Raw genomic sequence first — 20,398 nt, forward strand, 5'->3', positions numbered from 1 at the left:
AGAAGCAGCTAAAAATTCTCGTTCTGTTGTCTTTAAGAATATTGTCACGTTTCTTTTCATGAATGGCAGTTGCCACTTCTTCTCGTAAGTTGAGCGTCTGTCTTTTTTTTCTGTATATACGATTTCTATCTTCTATTCTCTTAAGTGAATGCGTGTTTTTATACACACGATTCGCAACAGCTGATTTGTCATAGTTACTTAGCCTGATTGCATATTTATAATCCATGTATGTAACATATTTATAACCCATGTATTTAATCGAAAATGTTCTTCGTATCTGTCTAATATACTTTGCAGCACAGGACCTGCAGTCTATTTTATAAACTTCAAGCTTTCGAAATTGTTATCTTTTGACCAATATTCTACAAGTTAGACCTGACTAGATCATTTTCATGGAACGATTTTTTGATATTATGAGGTTTAAAAATTCTTGCGATGTTTTGCGAGATTGTTCCATAATATGGTAAACAATCATTTTCATTTTTTTATTCGTTTATTTTAATCTTTCCACTCTTATTATTTTTGGGCAGCAGTTTATTATCTACTTTTTAGCCATTGTTGATCGCAAGCTTCTTAACAATGTTTAATTCCAGTTCTTTATCCTTCTTACTCATTGGCACATTGACTGCTCTGTGTACTAACCTACGAAAAATAGGTATTTTTGTACTCCTGTGGCTCGCATGAATCACTGGAATCACAGCATCAGTTGTCGTTGCCCAGTAAACAGTAAATTTGTGCCTATGCCCTGCCTTTTTATGTTCAAAAACCATTGTACGAAGCAGGGAGTAGAAGACAACTTAGAAATCCTGCATGCAGGAAAGGAAGGATGAACAATTACCATTCGTGAAAAAAAAAGAAAAGAAGACATGGCAATACTCTTGACACGCGAGTGAAAGACAATGGCCCGAGATTTTCAAAGGCTTTTTAGAATTATTTTATAGCAGACTAGCTGACAAACCTGGCATTGCCCAAGTATTTTTTGCCATTTTTATTAGAAACGAAAACAAGAAAGAACTCTCATCAGTGGGGTAATATCGAAAAAAATTCATTTCCATGTAATCGTGAAAAATCCTTTGAAATTACGAAACAGTTTATTTGTTAGGTTTGGAGAGCTGTAAGTTGTGAGCAGCCTTCTTTGAGTTTTATGACTATTCAGTTCTAAGAGTGCCGCAGCTCCTATAGATGCTGCCGCTGAATTTGTTCTGTGGTCAAAATTCTCACAAAACGTTAAACCAAGCTGGGAAACACACAGGAGTACTGTGGTACCTTTGTTCTGGACTGTTGTGAAAGATTGCTTCAACTCCTGCAGTGATTCGTGCCCCTTATCAATTATGTTTGTGTCAAATCGAAGTTAACATAAGGTTACCTTCACTTTTGTATACTAACACATCAACATCACTTGTTTAGTACAGCACATCTACAATAGAGAAACACATTTGACCTGTTACAAGGCAAACATCTTCCTTTCGTTTATTCTTATCTTATATGTACCCCTGCAATAGACTTGGTGTGAGGTGATATCCTGCACAGTTTCTGTAAGCTGGCGCATCTACTTTGCAAGTGTACAATTTGATTTTGGAAAAGTCTCTGTGGCAACGCCTCTTCATAGCTCTGTGGACAGCTACTGATTTGTGGTTCACAGGCGAAAGCTGCCAAAAGCACTGTCAGGTGTGAGGGATTTCCTTACGTTGAAGTGACAATGACAGTGGTTTACTAATAAAGAATTAATGTATTAAAACTTCATCATGATGCAACATCTCGGTGTATATGATGTCATATCTCCAATAAATTGATGGCTCCTACCCCCCAAATGTTGCCTGAAAGTGAGGGATATGAGCACGAAGTTTTGTTGAAATCAGTCCACTAGTTTAGGAGAAACTGTATAACATACAGACACACATACATACATTTTTATAATATATACCGATGCATTCATTTCATTGCAAATGCATAGTTACAAATTTGCAATACTTACTTGATAAAACAACTACAGGTTGATAACTGTAGATGATGACATACAAGTAGTATCTTTGGGAATGATGAATAGTAAGTGACCAATAAAATACGATTATGGTTGACCAATAGCTCCGCTTATACACTAAAACCTTAGACATGTCAACTCATAGCAATTCCCAGACACTTGGAGAGGAATCAAACTGATATTATGGGAGCACACAGCTGATAATAATGATGTGTCTTTGTGCACAGTGCAGTATCAGATAGGGTGGCTACTGACAGAAGTCAACAATTCTAATGTAAGATGAGGACCCATTATCCCATGTGTTTATTTTATTATTTTATTAATACCACAAATGTGTTGGTAGATATTTTAGATTATGAACCTCCCACTCTTGGTTTGACAACCTGAGCACTGTCTTCCAAAACATACTGTTGAATTTTTTGTAAGCTAAACAAACAGATAAAAGCTACCAATTATTCCTGTTTTTCAATAGCAATAGTGTTTTAGTAAGTGTGGTATACATTTTAGAATATTATAAGATAGTGAGACAAGGGTTAAATAATATTATAAGATAGTGAGATGAGGTTTAAATGTAATAATTTTTATTAAAACTCTTACTGTGTAACAGAATTAGTTGTGAGCATTAAAATTTTAATTACTTCAAACTACTGCAATTTATTACAAAACACTTGTGAATATTACAAAATAATTATCAAAATGGAAAAACAGTTTTTTTTACAATTTATCACAGCGACCTTACCTTTTATAATCAACAGATTCAACAAAATAAATAAGATGTTGTCTGTACAAATAAACACTCGTGAACTAACTGCAGAGTTAAATGCAGGATTTCACAAGCCATTATTTCAACCTGTACAATATCAGTCACATATAAAGCTTATATTTCATAACAACTTAAATCTAAATGAGGTTTATTAAAAGACCTAATAAGTATGGTTGTACTACATAATTAACAGTCTTTCATGTTTTGTTCTGTCTTTAACAATTCAGCATCACCATGACACATTATCACTTTCAATTTTTGTGGAATTCACATTTACTTCATCAGCATTTGAACTGAGAAAGGTGACTTCTTGAGTACACTGTAGTAATATAGCAATAAACAGAACTATAATATTAGGCTGTCCTTATCACTCTCTTTACACTACAGCCGGAGTTCATCAGCTCTGGTAGAATTTCTTTTTAGACCCAAATTTACTAATGAATGATTAAAAAGGCCCTCAACATCAGTTTATAGAGAGTTCTGTTTCTAATGGCATCAAGAGAAGGAATGTAGTATGAGGAATGTTTTGTCGGAAATAGAATTTTAATTGAAAACAACTTTGATGCCGCTCACTTCCAGCCATTACCACAGTGTGGAATATACCAAAAGCACAGTCAGGTAATGTATAAGTGAAGAAAGGATTGTTACAGTGTTCTGCACACTGTGTAAGTTGCAAGTGAAGATACAAGCACTTAGTTTTCACTATCACTAGAAAGTGCATCTAATGATTCTAGCTTCTCTATTATCTGCATGAAAAGATGAATTGTCACTTGTAAGGGCTGACAAATAGGACTTGGTTAATTTTGAAGTATTTTGTGTAAAATAACTTCATGAAAGCAATTGAGTCATCTGGGCTAAAGCATGCGAATTGCACAATTTCAAATATAACTTCATAAATGCGAAAAAAACAGTAGCATTTCAAGCTTATAAGAGAGCACACACAAAAATGACAAATATTACTTCACTGCTGCTAGCTGACAAACTACAAGGTGAGAGAAACTCTACTGCAGAAAAAGCTACAATAGTAGATAAACTGCTTCTACCTGATGAGAATGTGGTGCATAGACTTTGATGAGCTAAATGTGTGTTATACAAATATAATAAGATGTTGATACGAATGGAGTGGAGAAAGGTATTTGGGATCATACCATCTAGTAACTGGTGATGGCACAGTAATCCAGCTACCAATGAATAATTTTATTGTGCTTGCAGGGTGTCACATAGACTGTGAGTTAGTAACTTTTTAAATCCTTTATCTGTTTTAAAAATATGTTTTTTTTTTTTGCTGACAATAGTTTGAACACTAATTTTGTATAGTTCGGTGTAGGTTAGCATTTGTGCTTTAGAAGAAAAATATGCCTTTTCCTTTTAGCAGTGTAATGCTTTTATCACTAGGATTCAAAAGATTTCAGATAAAAAAAACACCACTCAACAATTTTTTGTGTTATGTGCTAAGGAGAAGTAACTGGTATATGGGCTAGTCACAAGGTACAGGAATAAGGGCAATTTTACATTCACTGCCTAATCACTGATAACAAGCTGAAGTATGTATTTGGGCTCACAGAATATTTCCTGGCTATTTTATGAAAACATGTTATTGCATGTTTGAAGATTGTTATACGAGTACTGCTCTTTTGCGTAGATATCTAATGGATAAGTCATTCATCAAGGAACGTAGTTTCAGTATCTGGGGAGTAAACAAGGTTAAGAGGATCGACAGGAAAGCGAAATACTTAGTTTTTGTAATCTTAAGTGCTGAAAATCCTCATTTCAGTTTTATAAATCTTGGGTATATCGTGTGTAGTGAGGAATAAAGAACATCTTAGGGATCATTTGAAAGGTCTCTCCAAAACTAGGTGTTGACTCTTCAGATATATTTATGATAGAGTTTATATCGGCAGGTGAAAACGAATTTTCTTCTCGATGGATGCTGAGAAGAATCCCTCTGCGTAGCGTCGTCTTGGATAAGTGGCTTCTTGGGGAAAAGAGAATATTGCACTATAATGGCCACTGTATTAGAACCAAGAAAATTTCATTAACCAGTGCCTGCAGCTGCGTCTGCATGAGCAGACTTGCCATATTTGCACTGGACAAGGTCTGTTACTGCTCGAGGAACGTGCGGGAGCTGCTGTTTGATGGCCCCGAGGGCCGCACCTACAGGAGCAGCTCTCAGCAGGACCAGCTGTCGACTGCGGTGTCGTCGTCGTCGCCGCCGCCGCCGCCTTCGCCGCCACCATCGCCGTCGCCTCGCGGCCGTCTCCGGCCGCCGCCCTGACGTCACAGCTTCTCGTCGCTGAGGCTGACCATGTTGTAGTAGGAGTGGTCGGGGAAGCGCTCCAGCTCGATGTAGTCGGTCTCGGCGAGCAGCAGCGGCTCCAGCATGGCGACCAGCTCGCCGAAGCCGGGCCGCTCCTTGGGGTTCTTGTCCCAGCAGTAGTACATGATGTTGTACAGCTCGCGCCGGCAGTGCTCGGGCCGGTCGAGGCGGTAGCCGTCGCGCACGCGTCGCATCACCTCGGCGGCCGCCATGCCGGGGTACGGCGTCGAGCCCAGCGTCACCACCTCCCAGATGAGCACGCCGAAACTCCACACGTCCGACTTCACCGAGAAGATGTTGTCGTACAGCGACTCGGGCGCCATCCACCGGATCGGCAGCCGGCCCTCCGACTTGCGCTCGTACACGTGGCTCGACATGATGTCGCGCGCGAAGCCGAAGTCCGCCACTTTGCATACGTGGTCCTCTCCTATCAGGACGTTTCGAGCAGCCAGATCCCGATGGATTATCTGCAAAAGAAAAGTGCCCTTTTATTAAAATAGAATATGAATTTATGTTGAGCAAGCAGTAAAGGAAACAAAAGAAAAGTTCGGAGTAGGTATTAAAATCCATGGAGAAGAAATAAAGACTTTGAGGTTCGCTGATGACATTGTTATTCTATCAGACAGCAAAGTACTTGGAAGATCAGTTGAACGGAATGGACATTGTCTTGAAAGGATGGTATAAGATGAACATCAACAAAAGCAAAACGAGGATAATGGAATGTAGTCGAATTAAGGCGGGTGATGCTGAGGGAATTAGATTGGGAAATGAGACACTTAAAGTAGTAAAGGAGTTTTGCTATTTGGGGAGCAAAATAACTGATGACGGTCGAAGTAGAGAGGATATAAAATGTAGACTGGCAATGGCAAGGAAAGCGTTTCTGAAGAGGAGGAATTTGTTAACATCGAGTATTGATTTAAGTGTAAGGAAGTCGTTTCTGAAAGTATTTGTATGGAGTGTAGCCATGTATGGAAGTGAAACATGGACGATAAATAGTTTAGACAAGAAGAGAATAGAAGCTTTCGAAATGTGGTGCTACAGAAGAATGCTGAAGATTAGATGGGTAGATCACATAACTAATGATGAGGTATTGAATAGAATTGGGGAGGAGTTTGTCGCACAACTTGACAAGAAGAAGGTAGGTTGGTAGGACATGTTCTGAGGCATCAAGGGATCACCAATTTAGGATTAGAGGGCAGCGTGAAGGGTAAAAATCGTAGAGGGAGACCAAGAGATGGATACACTAAGCAGATTCAGAAGGATGTAGGCCGCAGTAGGTACTGGGAGATGAAGAAGCTTGCACAGGATAGAGTAGCATGGAGAGCTGTATCAAACCAGTCTCAGGACTGAAGACCACAACAACAACATGAAGCTCTATTCAGTATTTACAGTAAATCGCGATCAATGAAAGAGTTCTTGTAGAACACTTTTTTTTTTAGTCCCCCAACATGTTTCACCACAGTTGTGGTACCTATAGTGGGCCTTTTCTCTTGTTTTTTTTTCCTCTTCTTTTTCTAGGATTCCGTACCTCAATCCGTCAAGTATCTGGGTGTGACTATTCGAAATGATCTCAAATGGAATGATCAGATTACTCAAATAACAGATAAGGCAAACTCTCGATTGCGGTTTATTGGTAGAATCCTGAAGCGATGCAGTCCTCCAACAAAAGAAATAGCTTACAATACGTTAGTTCGTCCAGTCTTAGGGTACTGTTCATCTGTATGGGACCCTTACCAGTTGGGTCTGATTCAAGAGATTGAGAAGGTCCAAAGAAGAGCGGCAAGATTCGTGACTGGTACATTTAGCCATCGCGAGAGCGTTACAAGTCCCATTGAAAGTTTGAAGTGGGACACACTTGCAGATAGACGGCGCGCTAAGCGGAAGGGGCTGCTTGCTAAATTCCGAAATCCGAACTTCGCCGAGAATTTAGAGCACATAATATTACCACCAACTTTCAAATCGTGCAATGATCACCATTCAAAGATAAGGGAAATTAGAGATCGTAATGAGGCGTTCAGACCGTCGTCTTTCCCTCGTGCGATCCACGAGAGGAACAGGGGGGGGGGGGGGGGATATTACTTTGGTGCCACACACCGCCTGGTGGCTAGCGGAGTGTATATGTAGATGTAGAAACAGTTAATGTGGAAGCCTTACACGATCACTTTGCTGTCGGTTCGTTTGTCTGCCTTTCTGTCCGACTGTTAAGATCTCATTTTCTTTGGAACGTATCGAGGTATCAGGTCTAAACCCATGCCAAGCACTAAGACCTACGTTTCCTTAGCAGTGTGAAAACTAGAAGCTCCGAAGACAATATTATCAAAAGATACGACCGTTAACATCACGCATTTCGATATTCGCCAGCTCACTCATCAAAACCTACAGGGTAATTCCTCTTGACCTAGAATCAAAAAATCTGACAAGCAGCGTTTCACAGTACAAGGAAAAAAAAAATTTGTTAATTTTTAACTACATCATATAAAAAGGTATTTCTTTTGCCATTTTCTATCTGTATGTCCGTCTGTCAAGATCACTTTTTCTCAAGGACTGGCACTCGCATCAAGTTGAAATTTATTTCAAGTACTAAGATTTACGGACCCTTGGCTGTGTAAATAATTTAGACTACCAAGTCAATGCAGCCAAAAAATATGGCCACGTATGTCACATATTTTGATACTCGCCAACTCAGTCCTCAAGACCAGTGGATGAATTATCTATACACACGTCGAGCCTGCTGGTCTATCAGTAAAACGTGTGCTGTGGAACCGAGAGACCGCGTGATCAAATTTCAGTCAGACCACAGACTTTTTCTCTTCTTTTTAATCTAGCCTTCACCTCTCAAGAGCGTGGCGAGTCGCCAGAAACAAAGAAACAACACACGGTTCAGATTAAGCTTCCAGCCATTGGGCCACATTATATTATTATTACTATTACTATTTCTTTCTTTTCTCAGACGTTATGTCTGGTCAAAAATGGACAGTGACGCGGACCTTGATCAAGCGTGACTTCCTTTTAACTGTACTGTATATGTTATATTGCATTTAGGAACTTTCGGGTCATTGAACATGTATCAATAATTACAGATTTTTGTAGTTGTATATATACACTCCTGGAAATGGAAAAAAGAACACATTGACACCGGTGTGTCAGACCCACCATACTTGCTCCGGACACTGCGAGAGGGCTGTACAAGCAATGATCACACGCACGGCACAGCGGACACACCAGGAACCGCGGTGTTGGCCGTCGAATGGCGCTAGCTGCGCAGCATTTGTGCACCGCCGCCGTCAGTGTCAGCCAGTTTGCCGTGGCATACGGAGCTCCACCGCAGTCTTTAACACTGGTAGCATGCCGCGACAGCGTGGACGTGAACCGTATGTGCAGTTGATGGACTTTGAGCGAGGGCGTATAGTGGGCATGCGGGAGGCCGGGTGGACGTACCGCCGAATTGCTCAACACGTGGGGCGTGAGGTCTCCACAGTACATCGATGTTGTCGCCAGTTGTCGGCGGAAGGTGCACGTGCCCGTCGACCTGGGACCGGACCGCAGCGACGCACGGATGCACGCCAAGACCGTAGGATCCTACGCAGTGCCGTAGGGGACCGCACCGCCACTTCCCAGCAAATTAGGGACACTGTTGCTCCTGGGGTATCGGCGAGGACCATTCGCAACCGTCTCCATGAAGCTGGGCTACGGTCCCGCACACCGTTAGGCCGTCTTCCGCTCACGCCCCAACATCGTGCAGCCCGCCTCCAGTGGTGTCGCGACAGGCGTGAATGGAGGGACGTGCCAATGATGGTCGTATGCGTGTTTGGCGCCGTGCAGGTGAGCGCCACAATCAGGACTGCATACGACCGAGACACACAAGGCCAACACCCGGCATCATGGTGTGGGGAGCGATCTCCTACACAGGCCGTACACCACTGGTGATCGTCGAGGGGACACTGAATAGTGCACGGTACATCCAAACCGTCATCGAACCCATCGTTCTACCATTCCTAGACCGGCAAGGGAACTTGCTGTTCCAACAGGACAATACACGTCCGCATGTATCCCGTGCCACCCAACGTGCTCTAGAAGGTCAACTACCCTGGCCAGCAAGATCTCCGGATCTGTCCCCCATTGAGCATGTTTGGGACTGGATGAAGCGTCGTCTCACGCGGTCTGCACGTCCAGCACGAACGCTGGTCCAACTGAGGCGCCAGGTGGAAATGGCATGGCAAGCCGTTCCACAGGACTACATCCATCATCTCTACGATCGTCTCCATGGGAGAATAGCAGCCTGCATTGCTGCGAAAGGTGGATATACACTGTACTAGTGCCGACATTGTGCATGCTCTGTTGCCTGTGTCTATGTGCCTGTGGTTCTGTCAGTGTGATCATGTGATGTATCTGACCCCAGGAATGTGTCAATAAAGTTTCCCCTTCCTGGGACAATGAATTCACGGTGTTCTTATTTCAATTTCCAGGAGTGTATGTTTGGATGTAGCTGTATTGCGTTGATGTACTGGTGGATATTGCGTGGTATGACTCCTGTAGTTGATAGTATAATCGGTATAATGTCAACTTTATCCTGATGCCACATATCCTTGACTTCCTCAGCGAGTTGGATGTATTTTTCAATTTTTTCTCCTGTTTTCTTCTATATATTTGTTGTATTGGGTATGGATATTTCGATTAGTTGTGTTAATTTCTTCTTTTTATTGGTGAGTATGGTGTCAGGTTTGTTATGTGGTGTTGTTGTATCTGTTATAATGGTTCTGTTCCAGTATAATTTGTATTCATCATTCTCCACTACATTGTGTGGTGCATACTTGTATGTGGGAACGTGTTGTTTTATTAGTTTATGTTTTATGGCAAGTTGTTGATGTATTATTTTTGCTACATTGTCATGTCTTCTGGGGTATTCTGTATTTGCTAGTATTGTACATCCGCTGGTGATGTGATCTACTGTTTCTATTTGTTGTTTGCAAAGTCTGCATTTATCTGTTGTGGTATTGGGATCTTTAATAATATGCTTGCTGTAATATCTGGTGTTTATTGTTTGATCCTGTATTGCAATCATGAATCCTTCCGTCTCAATGTATATATCGCCTTTTCTTAGCCATGTGTTGGATGCGTCTTGATCGATGTGTGGCTGTGTTAGATGATACGGGTGCTTGCCATGTAGTGTTTTCTTTTTCCAATTTACTTTCTTCGTATCTGTTGATGTCATGTGATCTAAAGGGTTGTAGAAGTGGTAATGAAATTGCAGTGGTGTAGCCGATGTATTTATTATTATTATTATTATTATTATTATTATTATTAGTAGTAGTAGTAGTAGTAGTAGTAGTAGTGTCTACATGCATAATTAAGAATGTGCGGAAACTTCGGAGTGCGAGTCCTACTAGCAGTTTTCTTTCTTTCTTTTAATTATGAGTGCCCTATAGCTTCCAACAGAAATCAGCCACAAGTTATCATTGATACAATGTGTAATTATCATTTACAGACTTTGTAGCATAGTGGAATATCGCTTATCCCGCCGCGATATCGAAGGTCACCTCTCTCGGGAACACAAAGCGTAACTGATACGGAGTCGTGCATTAGCTGGCGTGATGGACGCAGCGTGCAGTGGCGAAGTCGTAGTCTGCAAAATTGCCCACTGGCGTGATTCATGATTATTCTGAGAGAGACATATGACCTAAAATTCGTGAGAGAAGATACTTTCGTTTGCATACTACGTCACGAGATCAGCAGGCAATCGCGTCGCGAACGGTCGCGCGTGCGCTCCTGAACAATCGCGAGAACTGCGCCGCCTGTCACAAAGAACTACCCAAACAGTGTTTCTTGCGTGATCGTGGTGCTAGCACTCAAACTGACTAAACGGGATGGCAATAGAATTTTTTGTACTCCAACCACACCACTTGCCTGAAGTACTAATTAAGGTTTACGTTGACTGTGTGATCAAATCAGCTGCGATCAGTGCATTCTACTTCATTTTACTGGTAGAATATACTTGGGTCTTTGCTATATATGTATTCTTCTATGAGTGGTGTTTGCTCAGTCTCATGTGATTGATTAACACTACACGGTTGACTTCAGTTGGCGGTGTCTCAAGCACCGAGGTGAACCAGGTACTTTTGAAACCAACTGAAGATGCTACAATCGAGAATTAAATATAGCAAAAAAATTGCGTTCTTGCAAGAAGACGGATGCTCGTTAATTCAGTGTTATCCTTTTGTTAGCACGGATTGCTGAACTACATGTGCCAATAACTTTCTGATCTAATAAATGCACAATGTTATAGATCGTAAGTGGTTGAAGGTACAAACAACATATTGTAAACGGATATTAAGTTACTAATTACGTCTTTACTTTTTTTGTTCTTATGCGCCACGTTGATCGCGTAGACCGTCCTGAGTTTACTAAATTTGACTACAAAGGCTGTAAGTCAACGCTCACACAAATATTGTTTACTGGCTGAAGTGGTTTCGACACTTTCGTCAGTTTCAATAGCCCATATTACGCCTTAGCCCATGGCTGCGTCAAAACTATGAGTAGTATGGGCTACTGAAAATGACAGGAGTGTAGAAAAATGGTTCAAATGGCTCTGAGCACTATGTGACTTAACTTCTGAGGTCATCAGTCGCCTAGAACTTAGAACTAATTAACCCTAACTAACCTAAGGACATCACACACATCCATGCCCGAGGCAGGATTCGAACCTGCGACCGTGGCGGTCGCTCGGTTCCAGACTGCAGCGCCTAGAACCGCACGGCCACTCCGGCCGGCGACAGGAGTGTAGAAAACGCTTCGGCCAGTAAACAATATTTATATCTTTGTTCTTCTATTTTCTTCCCAAAACAAACACAAAAACAACTGAAAATGCAGTTAGCAGTTTCGACCAGGCATTGGTCATCATCAGACAGTGCATTTAGACGATCTGATGATGACCATAAACTGGTTGAAATCAGTAACTGCATTTTGAATTTCTTCTTTTTTTTGTTTGTTTTATCAAGATAATAAGACAAGGTAAAGTGGTGCAAGATGTTCGAAATTCTTTTAAAAAAATAGGGGTAAGCTATAGGGAGAGACGGGCAATGTACAATATGTACAAGAGCCAAGAGGGACAGTGCACGACCAAGAACGAAGTGCTCGGATTAAAAAAGGTGTAAGTCAGGGATATAGTCTTCCGCCCCTACTGTTCAATCTGTACATCGTTGAAGCAGTGATGAAAATAAAAGAAAGGTTTAGGAGTGGAATTAAAATTCAAGGTGAAAGGATATCGATGATACGATTCGCTGATGACATCGCTATCCTGAGTGAGAGAAAAGAAGAAATAGATGATCTGCTGAATGAAATGAATAATCTATTGAGTACAGAATATGGATTGAGAGTAAATCGAAGAATACGGAAGTAATGAGAAGCAGCAGAAATGAGAACAGAGAGAAATTTAACATCAGAATTGACAGTCAGCAGGTACATGAAGTGGAGGAATTCTGCTACCTAGGTAGCAACGTATCCAATAACGAAAGGAGTAAGAGGGACATCAAAAACAGACAAGCAGTGTCAAAAAGGGCATTTCTGGCCAAGAGAAGCCTACCACTATCAGACACAGGTCTAAATTTGAGGAATAAATTTCTGACAATGTACGTCTGGAGTACATATAGGAGTGAAACATGGACTTTGGGAAAACCGGAACAGAAGAGAATCGGAGCATTTGAGATGTGGTGCTGCAGAAGAATGTTGAAAATTAGGTGGACTGATAAGGTAGGGAATCAGGGGGTTCTGCGTAGAATCGGAGAGGAAATAAATATGTGGAAAACACTATTACGGAGGAGGGACAGAATGATAGGCCATCTGTTAAGACATCAGAGAATGACTTCCACGGTATTGGAGGAAGCTGTAGAGGGCAAAAACTGTAGACGAAGACGGAGGTTGAAATAAATCCAGCAAATAATTGAGGACGTAGATCCCAAGTGCTATTCTGAGATGACAAGATTGGCACAGGAGAGGAATTCGTGGCGGGCCGCATCAAACCAGGGAGAAGAATGATACCGGCCCCCACCAAAAAAAAGAAAAAATACCTACCCGAGTAAATTTCGTGCAGAAGAAGTAGCTTGTAAAACGCTTCTTCGACTTATTCCTATTTCTCTTCAGTTAGAGACCGTTGGTAACTAGAGAAGAACACCAGCTGGAGAAGTTAAAATCAAATCAAAATTATTCTAGGCTGAGGAAGTGGGCCATTACTAAAGTCCATGGAGGGCTTTTACCCGCAAAACTTTATTGGATGAGTCGCCGAAAAACAATATCGTCTATGACTAGAAAATGCAGAGAAGATTCACAAATTTAGTAAATGGGATTATTTGCCCGAAAACTAAACAATTCTTGAAGCAGTATTTACTAACACATGTAGCACTTGCAATGGCATGCAGTATTTCTCAGAACACTTGTTGTTTTGTGATCTGTTATTCACATACTAGCCGTCGCAGTACAAATGTGAGCTGTCATGAACTGAGTAAATCACATTGAATGGAGCAGGTCGTAACAAAGATCTAAATAGTTCTGTCGCTATGGCTCTTGGGACGTGACTGCTGCAGTGCGAATAAACCGAAAATTATTCAGCTTGCACAAATGCTACAGTTGTAAAGTGTGCCTACCGTTCCAAGCAGTTGTGTTTTAATAACGTGCTTTTATCTCGCACATATTCTCTTAGATGACTAGTAACCAAAGAAAATGCGAAAGCATAGAAAGTTCTGTTTTGGGTAAATCTGAGTCTGTAAGTACTTCATTCGTTAGCATTTATTGCTTCAACAAAATGTTTAGCTCTTGGCAAATAGTAAGCCTTTTATGAATCTTGTGAATATGCTGGTCGTAACTGTACGTTACGTGGTCTTGCTTCTTCACCAACTTGTGCTTCTTCAGACTTTTTATGTTGTAATGTTTGCGAATCTGTTTTGCACATAAGCAGTCTTACAAACAATTTTAATGGGAGATAGAACAGACGATTCCGAATTTTAAAATAACTTTTGTTAGGTTTCAGACGTCCACGCTGGTATACTTGGCTTGTAACCTACGTTGCATTAAGAGATGTAAGAGGTACTCGAAGAAGAGCATTGAATTTCGATGTGAGTTGGAACTGTAGCAGCGAAAGACACACTGTGACACTCGTTCCAGTCAAGTGGCAGACGTTACAAGAGTTATGCTTCGCAGAGAGGTTTGCTGTTAAAAGTTCCGGAAGTGTGTGTCCAAGGAGACAAGCCACGGGTTAGGGCGAGTCAAAAAAATAATAAGCCCGAGATGAATTCCGAATGGCAGCTGATTTTGCTTTGTTATCCTCTATTTACCCAACAAAATTCCGCAGCATATGGCAAGGGCTACATTATTTAACGGTTTTTTTTGGATGGATGAAATGTAGTGATGGATGATGGCTAAGCAACTAATTTATAATGGTAACTCTTATTAATTTAACTGACGTACGGACGTTGGACAAAAGTATGGAAACACTTCAAGAAACGCTTGCTTGAAGCCAAGGAGACAAATGGCGCTGGTCTATCTGATCACGAAAGGCATCTGCACAATGTCCTCTATACGTTGGGTTCAGTTGTGGTGGAAATAGCGCTCTGTGTAGTCATTAGTACATTCAAAAATGTTCAGATGTGTGTGAAATCTTATGGGACTTAACTACTAGGGTCATCAGTCCCTAAGCTTACACACTACTTAACCTAAATTATTCTCAGGACAAACACACACACCCATGTCCGAGGGAGGACTCGAACCTCCGCCGGGACCAGCCACACAGTCCATGACTACAGCGCAATAGACAGCTCGGCTAATCCCGCGCGGCCATTAGTACATTAGATGGGAGGTAAGTAATTTCGAACATGGACAAATTGTTGCTGCTCGTGTGGTGGATGCTTCCGCAAACAAAGGAGTCGAAGTGTTTTGTGTACAAGAGGCACCGCATCGAAGGTTTCCAACGCATACAGGGAAAGCGGAAAACATCATCCGCTAAGTCATAGCGCAGATGAAGGCATGTGCTGCGTGATCGTGACGCACGGTTATTGAAGAGCATAACGACGAAAAATAAGACGACAACTGCAAATGTCACTGCAGAACCGAATGTCGCTCGCGAATCCTGTCGCACTAAAACAATACGAAGGGAGCTTCATACGCAGGGATCTGCAGAGTGAACTGGAATTCAAAAACTATTCATCAATGATGCAAATCTCCGCTGCAGGAAATGTGGTGCCGAAGCATTAAAATCTAGGCTGTGGAGCAACGGAAGGAAGCTATTTGGTCGGACAGTCTTATTTCACACTATTTCCAACTTCTGGCCGATTTTACGTCACAGGAGTGAAACTTGGCGGCGGTTCGGTGATGATTTGGACAACCAGATCGTGGTCTTTTATGGGCGCCATGGTTACTCTCGAAGGTCGCTTTACTGCCACGGTTTGTGAGATCATTCTGGTTTATCAGGTCCATTCCATGGTAAAATGTTTGTACCCGAGTGATGCTGTGTTCCAAGACGACACGGTCCTTGTTCACACAGCTTGCATAGCCCAGGGTTGGTTGTCGCATCGGCACTGATCGCCAAAGTTACCAGATTTTAATATTATTGAGCCTTGGTGGTTTACTTAGGAAAGAAGGTTGCTTTACGGCTATTCACTTTCATAATTGTTACTTTAACTTGCCACAGTTTTGCGGGAACAATGGTAGATTTCCTTGTAAACCATACACGACGTTTATTTATCCGTTCCAAGACGATTGGGAGCTGTTTTGAATGCAAACTGTCTTCATATACCGTACTAGACATGGTATTGTGATGTAATTTTCTAGTTTCCAGTTTTTTCGTCCACCCTCTGTATCATGTCAGTCATTGAGCTTCACAACTGGAGGGAAATAAACAGTTTTCCATCGATGAAGAAGCAGAGGCCCAGGATGTATCGAGGTGTTAATATGTAAAACGTAGTATTTCTTGATGTGTGTGTAGCGGGTTGCGATAATTTTAGGTTAGTTCACAAGTTTTATAGGACATTTGACACTACGTCATAGCTTGGTCCTGAAGTTTTAAGTAAAGCAGCACCCATTCTCTCACACCAGATGTACGCTGGCTCGCACAACAAAATATTAGTATTGCCTCAGTTCCATACAGAATCTATCACTTGATCCTTTTTTTAAATAAAAATTTCCACCAATTGACTGTTAATGTTCATTTGTTTCACACAATGATGATTTCGGCTTTATAGTAATTCATGTACATGTTGAGATGTTAAAATATGTTTGATCTGTCTATTCTAACATTTCAAACAGCGCTAGAGGATAGCTAAAACGCCGAAATCATGACTGGGTAAAATAAATGAAACTTAACAGTCTAAATGGCCCGTCGGATCACCGAAGTTGAGCGCTGTCGGGCGTGGCCGGCACTTGGATGGGTCACCGTCCGGGCCGCCATGCATTGTTGCCATTTTTCTGGGTGCACTCAGCCTCGTAATGCCAATTGAGGAGCTACTTGACGGAATAGTAGCGGCTCCGGTCAAAGAAAACCATCATAACGACCGGGAGAGCGGTGTGCTGACTATACGCCCCTCCTATCCGCATCCTCAGCTGAGGATGACACGGCGGTCGGATGGCCCCGATGGGCCGCTTGTGGCCTGACGACGGAAGATATATAACAGTCTAAATGCGAAAACTCCTTTCACTAAATTCCATATGACTGTGGTCCCCCACGAAGGAAAGATCATATCATTTCACTGTTGCTATGGTTCTCACAGATTAATAATGACGGACAACCTAGTAGTTAGAAATACCTGTAAGAGCTTAGAATGTCATTATATACGCCCGAGGTGCGAAACGACAGCTTCCTGCGTAAATTATGCAGGGATTTGCATTTCAAGAAGGAATAAATTTGCTCTCTTCGATTAGCTATGTAAAATGAACTTTCGCGATTTTTCTGCACTCACGTTATAATTGCTTGTTGGAAGAATCCCAGTTTCTTATTTGTGAACAGAGGGAGATACGATTTGAAGGTAGATGAAAGAGATAAGAAGGATGGAACTGGAACAGAAGAGTTACCACGTGCTGTGGGTCTAGCGATAGTAACTAATTTCACTCAGACATCGCGTGCTAAGCCAAATTTCAGTCCTAATTTTGTTTCTGACACAGAGTGCGCAGCATCCCCTTTGCGCGGTTGCCTGGCGCGACCCTGCAGAATAGCGCTAATTATAATGAAGCGCCGCACCCAGCAGGAGGTCGCAATATCACTTCTCCAAAGCGGAGACCGTGCCACGGCCACGTCGCTGTTTTGTGCCTGCAAAGAGGGTCGCATTCCTTTCCGTCCTTACATTTAAATTTCCCTGGTTTACTCATGCCACGTTTTCGATATTGTGTTAGTACTCGCGTACACAGTACCACTGCAATATGCTCTTGACAATCACACTGCCCATTAATACTGTACAGTAATACTCCTGAAGATATGTCTAACATGTTGAAGATATTTTTAGATAACAAGTTTGTTTGTGTGGCCATCCTCCGCAGCAGAAACAGAAATACTTATTTTGCAGATAAAACAGTCTTTTCTTGCTGCAACTTTGTTTTACCCACACGCGTTTCGCCTTTTGCTTGCTCTAAGGCATCATCAGTGGGATCTACAACGATACAGTTTTGTTATTTTTAGACTATCAAATAGTTCACGTCGCGATATTTTATGTAAATAAGTAATTACTTACTGTTTGTTGTGATCTGCGTTTCCTCTCATCTGGTCTGGAGGTCGCACTACCATTTTATTACCGACACATGAGTACGAGTTTGTATTCGGAACTTTTTCACACTGTTCATAGTGAAACTTCCTGGCAGATTAAAACTGTGTGCCGGACCGAGACTCGAACTCGGGACCTTTGCCTTTCGCGGGCAAGTGCTTCTGGAAACATCCCCCAGGCTGTGGCTAAGCCATGCCTCCGCAATATCCTTTCTTTCAGGAGTGCTAGTTCTGCAAGGTTCGCAGGTGAGCTTCTGTAAAGTTTGGAAGGTAGGAGACGAGGTACTGGCAGAAGTAAAGCTGTGAGTACGGGGCGTGAGTCGTGCTTGGATAGCTCAGCTGGTAGAGAACTTGCCCGCGAAAGGCAAAGGTCCCGAGTTCGAGTCTCGGTCCGACACACAGTTTTAATCCGCCAGGAAGTTTCATATCAGCGCACACTCCGCTGCAGAGTGAAAATCTCATTCATAGTGTTTCTTCCCCTTTTTTGTGGTTACTATTATTCTTTTGCCACTCGACATAGTTATTTCTTCGAACAGTGTGCTTTTAAAACAGTAAATATTGTAATTTCATTACGTGTTTCCTCCTCTTTGGTTTGTTTACCTACATGTTGCCAACCTAACAAACAATATGTTCCAAACCAACTTCTACTCATACTGTTTATGTCGTGTGTGTGTGTGTGTGTGTGTGTGTGTGTGTGTGTGTGTGTGCGAGCGCTCGCGCCCGGAGGAACGGTGAAACTGTCACAGCAGCCCTCAAATAGGAAACCGGCAGTAAGGTAATATCCAAATGCCACCTGCAGTCTACGTGCCATTGTTGTCGATACTGTGATAACCTGAGCCATGTGTATCAATTTGGTCGCCATGTGAAGGGTAATATACTGGACACGCTGTAGGAGGTCCAGGTGTCACAGTAGGTTCTGTGCGTATCGCCTACAGTAGGCGTCTATGCTTCATGGTGGCTGTGCGACGCATGTCTCGTGTAAATGCAATGGCCAAAAATCTGATCACATCAACCTGCGGGAGCGGCGCCACACAGCCCTCCTGGAAGTCCCTTCATTTATGCATTGGTGCCGACTTGATTATATTCAGGTGGCTCACTGCCACCAATCCATATCACCTGATCCATTCAAGCACAGAGTGCATCTATCACTTGGTCGGAACAGCAGTAGAATGTCTTGAATGTATGCTTTGTAGTAGAAGTTGTGCCCCGTAAAAGCAATCCCCGAAAGTATGCCTTTCAGACTTGCTGTGAGCAGTTCCAGTGCGATTGCATAAAAAATCATGGAGAGTGGGCATTCTTGTCGAACTGAACGCCGGACTGACAAGGTACCCGCCGTGCTTCCATTTACCATTACATGGGATGATTCTCCGCGTAAGAGGCACAAAATTACGTCGAGTAAATCAGATGGAGAGCCAATGCGGGCTACAACTGACGTAAAACACTTACGGTGTACTTGTCGAAAGAGTTGTGTAAGTCAGTTGAGATCACAGCAAGTCGGACGCTTCAGGATGCGGTGAGAGTTATCAAATGCCGGCATTCGCCAGTGACCGTCTGCATGTTGGTTTCTCCTCCTCAGGTCGTTTGTTCCCTTTAAGGAATTAGTGGCAGGGCTTTCTTTATAAGCACTGCCAGGAGCCAGGCTAACACCTCATAGTTCGAATTTAACATTGTAATAGGGCGGTGGTTCCGGATCGACCGAACTCTTGAAGGCTTGTGTATCGGGATGAGAGGTCCATGGACGAAGGTAAGTAGCACGCCAAAATCTGGGAGACATCTGCTCTCGATACATGGTGATCTAGCGTGGCATCAGCATCGTGCGGAAAGTACGATATCATTCGAGTGACAGTCCGTCCGGCCTGGGCAGCCTGCACACTTACCTAGCGCCTCCTCAGAGTCGTCATGCATAAGCTCTGCTAAAAGCGAAGATGCTGCTGTGTCATCGAGGGTGCGCGACACGTGTTGCAAAACATCGCTATCGTCCCATTACTTTATATTCTCCTCCTAGCAAAAACGTCGATAATGGTCTGCGAAGGCTGCCTGGGTGGTTAAGGGGCTCCGGAAAGGCTCAAAATCATGAAAAGTTCAATTTTTACTTTTTTGCGTTTTCTGAATCTGCAGACTATTACCTTTTAATAGATATATAATTTATTCAGTTCCGAAGACTACAACTATTTTTAATTTTTTTTTTAAATGTGTTCTACATGGGCGTGACCCACTGTGGCGCTGTTAAACTGCTGTCAAATGGTGTTATTATTAACGTGCGTGTTCAACAGGTACATTTTAGTGATGTGAGATAAAGTATGTGTTGTGGCTAACCTGTGATGGTTCAATATATATCGCTGGTGTGATTGTCGATTGTTTCATGTTTATTTACTCTGTCGTTATCTCGAACATATTCGTAATTAATTCTGTTTCTTGAGTCTCTGTTTTGTTGAAGTATAATAATGAGTAAAAGTAAAGTTATTAGAAATCCTCTGAAGGCTTTTAAGAAAAGGAGAAATGTTGGAAAGCCAAAGGTATGTGTTATTACTGTAAATAATAACATTCTAACATGGTACGAGCGATGCTTGCTTTAGACAAGGAACGCCTTCGGGCTGCAGACAG

The 20,398-nt window shown here is 42.2% G+C and overlaps 1 protein-coding gene across 1 annotated transcript in view; it reads right to left on the reverse strand.

Moving 5' to 3' along the window:
- Positions 1-2,577: 2,577 nt before the first annotated feature.
- LOC126091092 (tyrosine kinase receptor Cad96Ca) overlaps positions 2,578-20,398 on the reverse strand; it is a 481,814-nt gene continuing 463,993 nt past the window's right edge. The window contains exon 9 of the mRNA XM_049907035.1: positions 2,578-5,528. Within this exon, the coding sequence (XP_049762992.1) occupies positions 5,022-5,528 (507 nt within the window). The 3' untranslated portion in view covers positions 2,578-5,021. The remainder of the gene's footprint in view (positions 5,529-20,398) is intronic.

This window comes from Schistocerca cancellata, chromosome 1 (genome assembly GCF_023864275.1).
Source record: "Schistocerca cancellata isolate TAMUIC-IGC-003103 chromosome 1, iqSchCanc2.1, whole genome shotgun sequence".
Classification (NCBI taxonomy): domain Eukaryota; kingdom Metazoa; phylum Arthropoda; class Insecta; order Orthoptera; family Acrididae; genus Schistocerca; species Schistocerca cancellata.